The sequence below is a fragment of the Triticum urartu genome, chromosome 6 (assembly GCF_003073215.2).
Source record: "Triticum urartu cultivar G1812 chromosome 6, Tu2.1, whole genome shotgun sequence".
In the NCBI taxonomy this organism is placed as follows: Eukaryota; Viridiplantae; Streptophyta; class Magnoliopsida; order Poales; family Poaceae; genus Triticum; species Triticum urartu.
The window spans coordinates 322,701,869-322,717,967 of record NC_053027.1 but is presented as its reverse complement, the minus strand read 5'-3'; the positions used below and the strand labels follow the sequence as shown (position 1 = coordinate 322,717,967).

Here is a 16,099-nt window from a genome sequence, read left to right as displayed (position 1 = left end):
GAAGAGAAGAGTCAAAACTCTACGTCAGGATGCCTTACCAGAGCGATGAGGAGACTGGGAAGTAAAAAGAATTCGCCCTATAGTGAGTCGTATTACAATTCACTGGCCGTCGTTTTACAACGTCGTGACTGGGAAAACCCTGGCGTTACCCAACTTAATCGCCTTGCGGCTCCTAAGGTCGGGGAAGGCTCTGATTACCAACTTGTAACACCCTCGATGCGACTATAGCTCCCACGTGTCGAGGCACGACTTAGAGACATAATCGCATTGAAGGCATATGTCGCAAGTTAGGCAATCTTCACAACATCCCATGTAATATGAATAATAAAGGGGAGATAACATAGTTGGCTTACACTCACCACAGTCACATCAAAGTACATAAATAACATCCATCATTCAAACACTCATGGCCCGACTACGGCGCCAAAATAGAAAAGAACCCAACATGCGACAAGGCCCCGAATCAAACCCCAACTAGGCACCACTACTGATCATCAGGAAAAGACACGTAGTAACGCTGAGAGTCTTCGTCGAACTCCCACTTGAGCTCATACTCGTCACCTGCAGCGGAATCACCTGGACCTGCATCTGGAGTTATAGCATCTGTGAGCCACAGGGACTCAGCAATCTCGCACCCTCGCGATCAAGACTATTTAAGCTTATAGGAAGGATAGGCAAATATATATGTGGAGCTGCAGCAAGCGACTAGCATATATGGTGGCTATCTTATTCGTAAAAGAGAGCGAGAAGAGGAGGCAAAGCACGAGCGAGAAACTAGAGAGCAACCTACGCAAACATTACTCCAACACCGTGTCCACTTCCCGGACTCCGTCGAGAAGAGGCCATCACGGTAACACACTCAGTTGATTCATTTTAATTAATTAAGGTTCAAGTTATCTACAACCGGACATTAACAAATTCCCATCTGCCCATAACCGCGGGCACGGCTTTCGGAAGTTCAATCCCTGCAGGGGAGTCCCAACTTAGCCCATGACAAGCTCTCACGGTCAACGAAGGAATAGACCTCCTCCCAAGAAATTCCGATCAGACTCGGTATCTCGGTAACTAAAGACACTTCGACAGGTTAAAACAAGACCAGCAACACCGCCTGAATGTGCCGACAAATCCCGATAGGAGCTGCACATATCTCTTTCTCAGGGCACACTCAGATTGTCCTAGGTACGGGTAGGCCAGCCCAGAGTTGCCCCTGGTGGCCACCGGTAGCTGACAGGTGGACCAACACTCAGAGGAGCACTGGCCCGGGGGGGTAAAATAAGATGACCCTTGAGTCTGCAGAACCCAAGGGAAAGAAAGGCTAGGTGGCGAATGGTAAAACCAATGTTGGGCATTGCTGGAAAAGCTTTAATCAAGGCGAAATATCAAGGGGTTCCCATTATAACCCAACCGCGTAAGGAACGCAAAATCCGGGAACATAACACCGATATGACGGAAACTAGGGCGGCAAGAGTGGAACAAAACACTAGGCGAGAGGCTGAGCCTTCCACCCTTTATCAAATATATAGATGCACTAAGATAACATAGCAATATAATGATATCCCAACAAGTAAATATATGTCCCAACAAGGAACGCCTCCAATCTTCACCTGCAACTAGCAACGCTATAAGAGGGGCTTAGCAAAGCGGTAACATAGCCAATCAACGGTTTGCTAGGACAATGGTGGGTTAGAGGTTTGACATGGCAATTTAGGAGGCTTTCAAGCAAGTGGTAGGCATCATAGCAATGGCATAGCAAAAGAGCGAGCAAACTAGCATAGCAAAGATAGTAGTGATTTCGAGGGTATGATCATCTTGCCTGCACAGTTGTCAGAGTTGACTGGATCCTCGAAAGCAAACTCAACGGGCTCCTCGTTAGCGAACTCGTCTCCCGGCTCTACCCAAACAAGACAAACAAGCAACAAGGATACAATCAACCATGTGCAAGACCAAGCAATATGATGCAATGATGATATGCTATGCGGGATGCGATGCGGGATGCAAAATGCAAGATATGACAGGGAATGCATGAACCTGGCCTCAACTTGGAAAACCAAGTGTTCCACTGGAAAGATGAGATGAAATCGCTTGAAAATGATATAAAGAACGCCGGAATCGGAGTTACGGTTTGGAAATGGCAAGCGATTCAAAATTGACACCGGTCTGTGATTTACAGCAAGTAGGCATCTAAATGCAATGAAATGAACATGCTACAGCACCCAAACATGACAACAAAACACATGGCAGGGATGCACACAAAATGCTTAACAAAAAACTAGCAGTGAGCCACGGCCAATTCATCCATTAACAGGTTCAAACAAGCATGGCAAAAACGCAAATGGTAAAACAGATCTCAGACTTAGTGAAATTAACACTTGTCTGGAATTTCAGATCATATAGCCCTCTTCGGAGCAACAAAACAACATGCTACAGGACCTGAACATGACAAAGAAATACATGGCATGGAGCTACTAAATAAGCTTAACAAAAGTCCCTCAGTGACCTTGAGCCAAAAGGGATCACAAAATACACTAACAAACACACGAACATAGCAAAAACATAATCAGTTTTCAGACTTAGTGAAAACTGGGACATGCTGAAACATAACTCACGAAGGCATGTCTACGAGCTCGATGCACTCACCACGGTGCAAGTCATGGCAAGACAAGCATACATCCCTTAAGAAGGCACAAAATGGAAGCTAGACATGGCAAGAACAATGGCATAGCATGCACGGATCAACTACAATAACATCGGCAAAATCGCAAACAAGTTGACGATCTGCCCAGATTCGCAACGAAGCAAAAGTAGAGCTCGATTGACTCAAGCTAGGGTGCTCCATAATTGCAAACAAAGACATGGATGGATAGAGCACTACAAGATTAACAAAACTCCCTCACTGATCATCCTCAAAAGAGTCACGGATCACTAGGAAACAACAAGAACATATGGCATCATGAACTAAATAATCCCAGACTTAGTGAAAACTACTAAGTCCCTGAAAACAGATTTACCGGGTGCCTCACTTTGCAAGATTGCACAAGTCACCACACACATCATAAAAATGCATGGGTTGCACCTTTGGAAAGAAGAAAAAATCCTTAACAAAACATATGAAGGACTCACAGGCATAGCATGCACACAATAATCATGGCAAAAATGACAAAAGTCTAAGATGAACTAGCAGATCTGACAATTAACTCACGAAGCCCTCTTCTAACACCATTTCGGGCATCAAGATGAACTCAAATGAAAATGATGCAATGGAGTGAAATGATGTACTCGTCGAGACGAACATTTTGATATGCTATATGCCCAAATCGGAGTTACGGATGCGGAGATATCACCGGTCAAAGTATGCACAAAAATTAGGGGGAGAGGGGAAAAAGTCAACCGGCTAGGGTTTTCAGATCTCATATCTGAGACGTTTACTGTAGCAGGCACGCGTCCCGAGGTTCGATGGCCGGCAATGGCCGCGGTGGCCGGAGTAGGAGGGAGCTCGCCGGAGCAGCGAGGAGGCCGGAGGAGAGGGGGCCGGGCGGCGGAGAGGCGGCGCCGGCCGGGTGGCGGCGAGGGGCATCGCGGTGGCGCGCGGGGCGGCCGAGGTCGAGGCGGCGCGGGCGGCGCTCGCCGGCGAGGCGGCGGCGAGCGGCGGCAGGGCGGCGGCCGGCGTCGGAGGAGAAGAGGCGGGGCGGCGGCGCGCGGGTCTGGCCCGGTGGCGGCTCGCGCGGGGGCCGGAGATGGGCCTTCGGGCCCGGCGGCGGTGGTAGGCGGCGCTGCCATGTGGCGGCAGCGGATAGGCGAGGGGGCGTGGCGGACGTTGTCCGGCTTGTCCGGACACGTCCGGCGGCGGATCTGGGGATTTTTTTTAGGGTTTCGGGGAGAGGGGAGATCCGAAAACGGAGGGGGTGTATTTATAGGCATAAGTGGAGCTAGGAGAGTCCAAATGAGGTGCGGTTTTCGGCCACGCGATCGTGATCGAACGCTCTAGGACATGGAACAGAGTTTGGTGGGTTTTGGGCCAAATTGGAGGGGTGTTGGGCTGCAACACACACGAGGCCTTTTCGGTCCCTCGGTTAACCGTTGGAGTATCAAACGAAGTCCAGATGATACGAAACTTGACAGGCGGTCTACCGGTAGTAAACCAAGGCCGCTTGGCAAGTCTCGGTCCAATCCGGAAATGTTTAATCCCCACACACGAAAGAAAGCTAGAAATGACCACCGGAGGAGAACGAAGCGCCGGAATGCAAAACGGACAATGGGGAAAATGCTCGAATGCATGAGATGAACACGTATGCAAATGCAATGCACATGATGACATAATATGAGATGCATGAAAACGAAAACAACACACGGAGACAAAGACCCAAACCCGAGAAATAAATATAACTTAACGCCGGAAACGACAAGAGTTGGAGTACAAATTGGGCAAGTTATATCTGGGGCGTTACACCTAGCCACGGAAGAACTTTACCGTGATGAAAGGACTCGGGATTTTGAGAAAATGGGTTATGACCTTACCGGAAGGACACCAGTGAAAGAGTTATCCCGAAGAATATGAGAAGACCGACACCGTCAACCTAGATGGATGGAGTAAATGAGTTTTGGTCGGAACCATAACCCTACTGTTAAGTGTGGTAGCACACTAGACTATTCTGATCAATGCATTTATTTGAAGACCCTCGAACCCTAACCTTTTCTTGCTAGCCTCTTCGAATCTCTAGGACGAGATTCATTTTAAGTGTGGTAGGTTTGTAACACCTCAAAATTCTAAATTTTGGAATGTTATATGAATTAAATAAATATGATTGTATGCTTTTCTTTGGTTGAAAGTGAGTGGAATTTGAAACAAAAGAATAAATCAAAGGGAATAAAAGGACTTTCCCAAAATTTTCCATTTGAATCCCTATTTAATTATAAGTTTGAAGCTTGTCAAAAATTCTCTGATAAACAAATAATATGAGAAGAGCAAAATGACACTCCAAAATCAGAGATAAAGTTTTGTTTGACATTCAACTTTGAAAACAGAAACTATTTTCAGTTTATTTGAAATCCAATTTCCCTTTCATTTTGGGGTTATTACAAAAAGGTTTATTTTTAAGTATTTTACTAGGAAATATGCCCGTAAGTTGCAACGGGAGAAAAAACTTACATGCCAGTCCACTACCTATATTACATCGACCATAACTTACGTGAAAACAAACATTGCCCACTATGAACACCACCACATCCCTGTGGCCCATGCAAGTCCTTCGACACAACATTGACCATGTGATGCCACCTCCACTCTACGCAGACAACCCACGGTGTCATCCAATAGCAATTCACAATGCTGCTTTACAGGGATAAAGGATCATGGGGGAGTTCTTGTCCAAATCGGGATTCAAGACGACAAATAAGCTTCAATGAAACCATGATATTAGTATCCCTCAGTTTCTCTCTTTAGCAAAAGCCTATAAAGCAGATTTAATAATTGATTTCCAATTCACCTTGCTTTCTACTGCGTAACTAGAATTTTTTAGTTACAACAATAGGTAACAAACCACTATCTCCATCTAATTTTTCATAGCCACACTGAAGTTATACTGGTTCCAAGTTTTATTCGGCTACCCCAAGTAATCGCCTACCACACATGCATATTATATTTTGTAAATTGGCATTTCCATTCCTGTGTAGCACAAATTTCACATACCATGTTTACATACGGATCCTTGTAGCCACCAGTTGCCTACATGACATAAGCCACTCTACTGCTTCTGCAACCTGCAAATTCCCAACAGAGATATGGATATAGATGAGGCAGTTAGGCGGCAAATTTTAGAACATCTTAATCCAATAGTTGGATTGGATTTGGAGGAAGAGTTCTACTCAACAGTGCAGAGCCATGCTTGTTACAACGTTGTTATTGATGGTGGCACAAATGGATGGATGTCTCTATTGCTAGCGTCGCCTTCTGCAGCAATAGCCACTCCATGATCGAGTTGGCCTTCCTCGGCAAACTCTCACAACCACCGCTCATCCATGGAGGAAGTCGACATCTCCTCGACGTTGCCTTCTATGAACAAAGCTCCCATGATGGTGCTCCCCTCTCTGGCCACTCTGTTGCCCCACTCGCACTCCCTGACAACAACTTCTATAGTACTCCCTCCGTTCCATATTACTTGTCGCTGATTTAGTACAAAGTTGTACTAAATCAGCGACGAGTAATATGGAAGGGAGGGAGTATGAATATTGGAATGATATACCAGTAACCGACAAACTGAAACACCAATGAAAAAGTAACGCTTGATATTCTTACTACAGCTGAAAAGTTACATATTGTCAGCTATATGATTCTATAGTACGTATAAGGACATTTGTGTGTGAGCTTAATTACATATGAGAGGACCTTCAGAGCAGTTAAAAAACCTTCATGGTCGGAAAAGAAAAAAATACAACTGAATTTCATCAGCTTGATCCATGTAGTTTTGAACTCTACCAAGAGAATAAGATGTCAGTATCCACTGTCAATAGTTGCAGTGTGGCAAATAATTAGTGGTAAGGCAATTAGTTGGATGTTCAGATATGTAAGCTGAGCTCCTCCTACAGCTTTATACATGATTTATGTAGAGAAGAACGGCATGGTACTAAGGCAGTAATAAGTAATATTGATATCTTCTCTGCATATCATCTATAGTATTTGCAGGTTGCAGGATGGTTACATCGGATTCCCATGAAAGGTCAAGGAGACGTAGACAATACTAACGGAAATAGCTTCAGTTCAGTTCCACTTTGTTTTGCTAACACTTCTAATTTCTACAGGATCATGGATACCTCTAGTAAACAACTGCTGGGAACCGCGAAAGATATCCTGGGTTTTAACCAGCTGATTCAAAAACCAAGGGGGGCCAGATTAGAGATGCTTTAGTTCTGTTCCACTGTATGTTTCCTGCATACAGTTCGTATGCAGCTATACTACCCTGTGATTTTGAGAAACACCTTGTACTACACACCTTCATGAATGAAAAGCCAATCTGGCATTTTCAACAAAAAAATAACTCTTGGGTTCTAAGGAAACAATCTAAATCCAGTATGTAATTTGAAGTTCGAATTTTGTTTTTACTCAACAATAGTATCCACTAAATGTACGCAGTATAATTATGTTTCAAGTAATAGACAAGCTATGTAGTAACTAAATAAAAGATATATAAGTTGTGCCATAATGAGAACAAATAGTCATACAACAAATAATAATATCAAACCTAACCCTCTAACTCTTGTCAGCAGCTTGTATCAAGTTGTGGAAGGCCCGTGTCTGAATTATTGGAAGATAAAACACATCAAGTCTTATTACATAAGAACATGGAACCATAAAGAGCATTTACTCAGGCATGTTCGCATGGATCTGGAGCTTTGCCCGTAAGCTAATGGTGGACAAAATTTTAGTAGTGAAAGAAACAAACCAGTGTCATCCATATCCTCAAATTCCATATGAATCAAAAAGTGATAAAAATCCTCGACAACAAGCCATATATTTAGCATCGATCAGTGAGCAGCATCATAGAAGTGTTATTGAAGAACTCGGTGAAAAGATGGCGCGTCCGCTACATGACCCTCGATGGCGCGTCCGCTACGCGGCGGATCTGGAGACCGTCCGCACCGTCGCCTTCCACGACGGCGAGCTCCTTCTTCACAGGGACGCTCTCCGCCTTGTTCTCTATGACGACACGGGCACGGTGCTGGACGCCCGGGCCCTTCGCGAGCACGAGTTCGTCGACATCAGGCACATCGTCGCTTTCCCCTGCTTCTTCGCTAGGGTGCGCGACAGGATCCCGGACCCCACGGCGTCCCCGCATCGTGTTGGCGACGAGCACGAACGGCGCGACGTGACAGCTCTCAAGGCAACCCGGGCGGTACACGATGCGGGGGTGCGACACGGTGTTCCGCCTGATCCGCCATGGGTGGAACCCGTGGTAGGGGACGCCGCTGCAATGGCGGCAGCCATACATGTGGACGGCGATCAAGCACCTCCAGCACGTCACGGGCATCTGGGCGTGGGTACAAAAGCCAAACCCCATTCCCCCCTCGACCTAGATGCCGATTTCTCCCACTTCTGGACGGCGCCGAGAAACCCTAGATCCAATCCACCTGCCTCCTTCTCCTAGTGGAGGGGCAAAATTGGCAGAGATCTCAGATCCTTTGCCGAAATCACGGCCTCCCCTCCGCGACCACACGATTCCATGGCGGACAAGGGCGGGCAAGGATTCCGTGGCGACCGCCGCGAGGGATTCGGTGCGGGTCGGGCGGGCCATGGCGCCGGCTGTTTCGACCGTGGCGGCGGGCGATTCGACCTGGCGGCGGCGGGTGGTTCTCGTGGCGGCGCGATGGCTTTGACAACAACACTAGCAAGTCCACCCACTCGGACACGTCTGGCACATCGCGCTGGGACGCCGCAGCTGCTTCCCAGGAGCGCATCGACAACAACTCGGAAGGCGTGTGGGTGGAGAAGCACCAGCGATCCACTAGATCTGGCGGGGGGAGCAGCCATCAAGTCAACTCGATCCCCGCCCGCTCGCTCCTACAGCTGCTAAAACTCCGCCGAGAAATCAGGTGCTACCTTACAAATCTGGCGACCCTTCCCCATATGCAAAATCTGCTGGTCATTTCCCTGTTCGTTGTCCGCAAGCATTCTGTGAGAGATGTAATAAACTGGGTCATCTTGCTTCTGTTTGCACTGAGTTTCTGCCATGGGAATGTATTGCCCCGAGTGTGCTTTCCAGGCTAGGGGGCAAGGTTTCTTCTATATCCATGACTATTGTTCTGCTGAGCAAGCTAGAGAGCGTTCATGCAATGTCGTCATCACTGTCTTGAGGGGGAATCCTACTGTTAAACAGATGAATGACACATTCTTCTTGTATTTGGGTAAAACTTGGAGGTGTTCTGCTAAGGTGCTGGAACCAGGTGTTTTTCTGATGAGGTTTCCTAACACTAGAGAGGTGGAGAAAGCCTGCTACAGTGATCGCATGACTATGAAACCATGCGGTAGTGTAGTCAGAGTTACTCATTGGAATCATGATGATGGCGCTAAGGGAATTCTTGAAAAAGCTTGGGTTAAGGTGGGTAATATCCCTATTGATATGAGGTGTGAGAGAAATGTCGCTTTCGTTGCCTCTCTTGCGGGAGTGCCTCTGGAAATTGACATGGCCACTCTGCATCGACCTGATTCTGTGAGAGTGAAACTGGGATGCCGTGATGTCGATGAGATCACTCCAGTGGCTGAGTCAGTCCTGGGGGGGAGTTTCTATGATTTCACATTTTCTGTTGATCAAGTGCTGGTTAGAGACAACAAAAAAGAGAGCTTCAAAAACAAGACTCCTGCTGAACAGGAAGAACCCTCACCAAAAAGCAGAAGAAAACGGTTGGGGGTGTGGATCCAATGGGAAGCTCCTCGGCTGGGGGGACTGTTCTGAGAGAGAAATTTACAAAGGGGAATGATACTGGCCCTTCTGAGTCCCCTCTTTCTGTCAATTCAAACAGCTCGAACCACGACACTCTCCTGATCCACTCCATGGAACAAGATGCTCTTGCTGAGGCAGGAAAGGATTATCAGGGGTGTGCTTCTGAGATACCTACTCGGTTGGTTGCTAGTCCTATTGGCAGTGAGAAGAGGACCAAGACTTATGCTGAAAAAGTTAAGGAGAACATACAAGTGACTGAATTGGAAGGGCCTTTTGGAGCCAATGATGATTACAAGGTCGAGTACAGTGTTCAATCTCCTGACTCAGCTCTTGACTGCTGCGATGAGGTGATTCCCACACCTCCACTTGTTTCTGAAAATGCTCTCAGGTTCAGTTTGAGGACAGCTCGGACCAATCTGGAGAAAGTGGAGGACAGAGCCAAAGCTGTCAACAAGAAGAGAGATCTGGAAGGTACTACCTCATATACCAACTCCTTTGCTGTTCTTTCTGATCCTGAACTTTTGTTAAGAGCTAATATGATGGGGGTTATGATCCCAGGCACTGATTTTTGAAAAGTTAACATCCTGCGTGAACTTGAGAATTTTAGAAATAATGCTGTTGAAAAAGATACCCCCCTATTAATAATATGTTCATTACTACTGGGAAGGAGGGAGGACATACCTATTAACCTCAAATGGGAGGATGATTATAATAGTGACACCTCTGATTTTACTGTTGTTGGTCCTAGAAAGAAAAAAGTGCTAAGAAAGTTAAAACTAGCATCTCTAGGCCTAGAACTAGAAGTCAAAAAACAGTGGAGCCCACTGTTGATGCTGGTAATGCTGCCAAATCTCCTAGCAGAGTGACCAGGGGGGGAGGAAGAAAATTTTAAAATGAATGGGCTTTTTTGGAATTGCAGAGGGGCAGGCAAGAAAGGAATGACTACTTGCCTCTCTGACTTTATTAAAGATCATTCCCTGGACTTTCTTTGTTTGCAAGAAACTAAGAAGAATAAAGTCACTCCTGGTTTTTTGAGGAAAATAGATACTTATAATGCCTTTGAGTGGAACTAGGTTCCCTCTCTGGGCAAGGCTGGAGGCATGCTTTGTGGGGTTAAAAAAAGCAAACTAGAAATTATTTCCTAGTCTCTAGGAAGGTTCATTATGCAAGTGATTGTGTTTGATGTCGAGAAAAAGTGTATTTGGGCTCTTCTAAATGTGTATGGTGCTGCTCACGATGAGTAAAAAGAGGAATTCCTCTATGAGCTCGCTAGTTTCTGTAGCCATCTCTCAATTCCTTATATTGTGGGGGGAGACTTCAATATCCTTAGGCACTGTGGTGAGAAAAATTAAAAAATGGCTACTTCTCAATATGTTGATAGATTCAATGCCATCATTAATACTATGTGCTTGAGAGAAATCTTTATAGAAGGGGGCTTGTATACTTGGTCTAACAATCAAAGTCACCCTACCCTGGAAAAGCTTGACAGAATCCTCATGGGCAATGATTGGGAGGACTTGTTCCCTTTAGTTACTGTTAGGAAATTGCTTAGAGACCTCTCTGACCACAACTCTCTCCTTCTCTCCACTAACAGTAATCGCCCTCAAACTCCCAAACCTCGTGAATTCAGGTTTGAAATGAGTTGGATGACCAAGGAGGAATTCCTCCCGTTGGTTAGCAAAATTTGGCAGAGACCTGTCAAATCGTCTGACCCCTTTGATGTCCTAAATATCAGATTAAAACGCTTTAAAAAAATCTTCAAAGGGTGGGGTGCTGATAAGTTTGGGCATGACAGAAAAGAAAAAGAGAAGATTAAAAACGAACTTGCTGACATAGAGACTATGGAAGAGCAAGGGCACCTTGATCCTGAAACCCTCGACAGGCGAGCTGAGCTTTGTGGCAAGCTTCAGCAAATGCTGGCTGATGAGGAGCTTTTTTGGTTACAACAGTCCCATGAGACATGGCTGTTGAAAGGGGACCAAAATACTTCTTTTTTCCATAGGATTGCCAATGGAAGGAAAAGGAAAAACACAATTCACTCCTTCTCTAATGGAGATGAGACGATTGAGGGCACTGAAAATTTATTGAAACATGCTACTGATTACTATAGAGAGCTCTTTGGGACAGCTCCTGGTAATCTCTTTCATATGGACCCTGGTTCTTGGGGAGAGGATGAAAAACTTACTGACACGGATAATGATTTCCTTACCCGTCCCTTTAGTGAGGAAGAAGTTAAAGCGGCCCTCTTCTCCATGGATAGCAATCGTGCACCAGGCCCGGATAACATACCAGCAGAATTCTATAGGTTCTGTTGGGAGACTGTTAAAAAGGACATCATGAACTTATTTGTGGCCTTCCATGAGGGTACCTTGGATGTAGAGACGCTTAACTACGGTATAATTACTCTTATTCCCAAAATTAGTGGGGCAAAAAAAATCCAAGAGTTCCGCCCCATCTGCCTTCTCCGTTGCCCCTATAAGCTTATCACCAAAGTCTTGGACAACAGGGTGGCAGTGTTTGCTGATTAGCTTATCAGCCGCCATCAAAATGCTTTTATCAAAAATCATAATATTATGGATGTAATTCTGACTTTGCATGAGGTCCTCCACCATACGCATGTTAAAAAAAGAACCGGGGTTGTGCTTAAACTCGATTTCGAGAAAGCATACGACAAAGTCAATTGGGACTTCCTTCTTGAATGCCACAAGCTTAGGGGCTTCGGAGACAAGTGGTGTACATGGGTTGATCAAGTTTTGCGGAATGGGACCGTGAGTGTTAAAATTAACAACACAGTAGGGGCGTATTTTCAAAGTTTTAAAGGGGTTCGTCAGGGAAACCCTATGTCCCCCTTTTTGTTCAATTTAGCGGCTGAATGTTTGTCCAAAATGGTTTTCAATGCTCAAAAGAATAATTTGCTCAAAGGGTTTGCGGCTGACCGTATCCCAAGGGGCGTGGCTATTCTTCAATATGCCGACGATACGGTCCTTTGTATCGAGGACAATATCGAGCAAGCTGTCAACCTTAAGTTGTTGTTGTACCTCTTCGAGCTTATGTCTGGTCTTAAAATCATTTTTTTTAAAGTGAAGTCTTGTGTGTGGGAGGTGATGAGTCTACACTCCGTAAGTATGCGGAACTCTTTGGATGCAAAATTGGCCACTTTCCTATGAAATACTTAGGGGTGCCTGTGAGCTATTCTTCTTTACGGAACATTGACTGGGAGTTTGTTGCTATTAGATACCTCACGAGTTGCGATGCCTGGATTGGCAGCTCAGCCTCCTCTGGCGGAAGACTAACTTTGCTCAATTCTTCCCTGTCCAGTATAGCTTACTACTATATGTCTATGTTCCTTCTCTGTAAAACATTCATTGAGAGACTGGACAAGTATCGTCGTAAATTTTTTTGGTGTGGTGGCACGGAGAAAAGACGTTACCACCTTGTTAAGTGGTCTCGGGTGTGCCGATCTAAGAGAAAAGGGGGGCTGGGAGTTAAAGACCTCCATAAATAGAACATATCTCTTCTAGCGAAGTGGTGGTGGAAAATTGATACGGGCGAAGGCTTATGGCAAGAAGTGATTAGAGCCAAATATCTTAAAAACTGTTCTGTGGCCACGGTGAAAATGAAGTTCAGTGACTCCCCTGTTTGGAAGGCTTTGCTCAAAGTGAAAGAACATTATATGGCTGGTAGGAGAGTGACCATTAGATCTGGTAATGTGGCCAAGATTTGGCAGGACCCTGTTGGGGAACACCCACCCCTATGTGAGACGTATCCGCTCCTGTTCAGCAAAGCTAATCATCCTGATGATACGATCGCTCAATTTCGGGGCAGGGGAAAAGGGGACATCTTCAGAAGAAGATTGAACCCTGATTTAACTAGTTAGTTTGCTGGTCTTAATAGCATTATTGAGAGCATTGCTCCTTCCATGGAACCTGATAAAATCAAATGGGTTCTTGGCCCCAAAGAGAAGTATACGACGAAAGCGATGTATTCTTACCTTGAGAGAAACATCTCTGGGTGTGATTATAGATGGATTTGGAAGGCCAGGTTGCCAACCAAAATACAGATCTTTTTGTGGCAATTGTTTCAAGACGCAATTCTAACCAGAGATGTCATGAGACGCAGGAATTGAGCAGGCGATCCTCGCTGCTCATTCTGCGATTGTCGAGAGACCTATCTTCACTTATTCTTTCTATGCCCTGTCGCCAGGACTATCTGGCGGACAGTAGGGGCGATGCTGGGTACTGACTTATGTCCCAACAACCTGTGCCAGTTCTACTCTTGGTGCTATGCTTTTCTTCCCCAAGGGGAACGCCACTTCACTGTGGGTTTGGCAGCTGTCTGCTGGGCAATCTGGAACCGCAAAAACCAAGTTACCTTTGAGCACAAGAAAATGTCATCTCCTTTCGAGATTGTCTTCACAGCTTGTGTACACTTGAAATACTGGGCAGGTCTGTTGAAAGGCTCGGAGCGGGAAGAACTGGAGCACGGCGCGCTGCTGCTGAGGGACAACGCCATGAGGATGATGAGGCTGTGCGCATCAGCTCACACTGAGAGAAGCTCGGATTGAAGATTGAACAAGACTGATCGTGGGATTCTGGAGCTTTAGTTTGGCGCCTTCTGCTGTGGCGACTTTGTGCCTTTTACCTGTGGTCCTTTTGAGTTGGTCGATCTCGACTACTTTGTGTTGGTGTTTCTCTGAACTGTAGTCACTTGCTTAAATGGTGTCTCAGGGTTTTCGCCCCACAGTAGGTGTTTCGATTGCGAGCATCTATGGTGGGTTTCCCTGGGATGCTTGAACCCGTTTTTTCCCTTTCCCTTTCGTTTTGTTCTGGAACTCGAAGGGGATTAACCCGGTTCAAAATAAAATAAAATAAAAGTGTTATTTATTTGGTTTCTGGCAGAGAGCATCAATATATTAAGGGGGTCAACGCCTTCTTGCGAACTCCGAGATATGCATGCTCATGTTCCTGCCTGCAGGTAACGAAAGACTAAGCACTTAGCTTATAATTCAATGTAAATGTCAATAAAGAATATGTAAAGGGGATAAGTACACTCTTGTTATCCAATGATTCAGATGTATATGGCTACATCACACAGTACTATTGAAATGCTAGCGGAAGAAAGATTTCATGGTAGAACGATTATCATCAAAATCATGAGGCCAAATGGCCAATAATTTAGTGGGGCCCTGTGATTTTGGGCCAACAATGTTCATATATTTCCAGTACATATATCCCAAAGAACATGCATCACTTTCTTGCTTTTATTGTAACACCAGTTGATTGACCACAAAACTGACAAAATATTCCTAGGGAAAATTTCTTCTAGCTAGAACTGAAGCCTTTTGAAGTTAGCAACTCATCTAGAGTGCCTTGCCCAACATCAAGAAATAAGGATGAGAATGAGGAATGAAGGATTCAACCTGGGCAGATAAAAGTTAATGCATTCCAAAATTGTTGTGGTGGACAGAGCAGCGTAGACGCAGCTTGATCTCGTCCTTGTTGAAGTCGTTGATGAAGAGGTCTAGATTAACACATAGATGAGCAAACAATTCCCCTATGCATCGCTGGCTGAGAACAATCATAACAACTTGTGATTGATCTTAGGCTTCCTCCTCTGTGTCCACGAGCTGCAAGTCAACCTCTACCTCTGAATCGGTGTGCTGACGACGGGGGAAAGGAGCCTGGAAGAGTGCGGCACGCTGCTGTAAACTGAGAAGGGGAGAAGAGGCTTACTGCCATGTTACTGACGGGCTAGGCTGCTGTCTGCGCTCCCCCTCGCTGACGAGCTTGGACCTGCAGGGTCCTCGGCAGCATACATGGCTGGAGATCCGGAGAGGCAGGGCTCGGCGAGCAGGGGCGGGGCATAGAGCGCGGCGGCCGCGGCCAGAGCCTCCGCGTCCGTGTCGCCGTAACCATCGGCCGGATCCAATGCGCGCGATTCTGACGCTGCCCTACTTCCTGCGCATCCTCCTCCTCCTCTCGGCCGTTTCCCGTGGAGGCGAGGAGCGTGTTGAGCAACCCGTCGAGGTCGGCGGCGAGTGCTTGAGCCGGCCGGTGCAGGTCCGGAGCGCGGCGGCCTGGGCCTTGACGAACCGCGCGGGGAGGACTCGGACGGTGCGGAGAGGAGGGCGCGGCGGAGAGGAGGCAGGCCGGGGTGCGGGGAGGCCGGCAGCACGGTGCGGCGGAGGAGGCGGGCCGGCGGCGGATCCAGATGGGGTGGGAGACGCGGTCGCTCGATTCGGGGGGTGACTTTTTTTATCGAGCACGTCCGTGGGCAGAAATACGAAACGTTTTTTCCCACTTATTTACTGGATTGCGGGTTTATTTTTATAAAGGTCAAGGTTTTTTTTTGCAAAATCGCTGACAGACGACCAGCAGCAATCGTTAGTTTATTATTATTATTATTATTAGGAAAAGATTGAAAGCGTAAAATCATGACAAGAAGCGTATTCTGACAGTAAATCTGACAAAGTCAATCCGTGCTTTATTATAGGGAGAGAGGGAGAGATTTGTCCATGAAAATTTGTTCATGTTTTAGGATTTTTTTATTCTGAAAAATTTGGTATATAATATGCCTATATATTTTTTTCTGTTTATTTATCTTTTTCCTTGTTGTTCAAAAAGAAACCCGCCCGTCAGGCCAGGCCTCGGCCCAGCCAAGCGCTAGAT

General features: G+C 46.1%; 1 protein-coding gene and 1 long non-coding RNA gene across 2 annotated transcripts; one reads left to right on the top strand and one right to left on the bottom strand.

Moving 5' to 3' along the window:
• Nucleotides 1-5,867: 5,867 nt before the first annotated feature.
• On the top strand, nt 5,868-14,321 carry LOC125513369. Its single transcript, XM_048678470.1, has 2 exons — nt 5,868-9,902; nt 13,877-14,321. Exons 1-2 carry the CDS (start codon nt 9,410-9,412, stop codon nt 13,993-13,995), a joined length of 612 nt encoding a protein of 203 aa, XP_048534427.1. The 5' UTR covers nt 5,868-9,409; the 3' UTR covers nt 13,996-14,321.
• Nucleotides 14,322-14,569: 248 nt separating this feature from the next.
• LOC125513370 lies at nt 14,570-15,804 on the bottom strand. Its single transcript, XR_007285881.1, has 2 exons — nt 15,164-15,804; nt 14,570-15,057 (listed from the first exon to the last, which is right to left on the bottom strand). It is a non-coding gene; the product is annotated as an uncharacterized LOC125513370 (long non-coding RNA).
• Nucleotides 15,805-16,099: the final 295 nt, after the last annotated feature.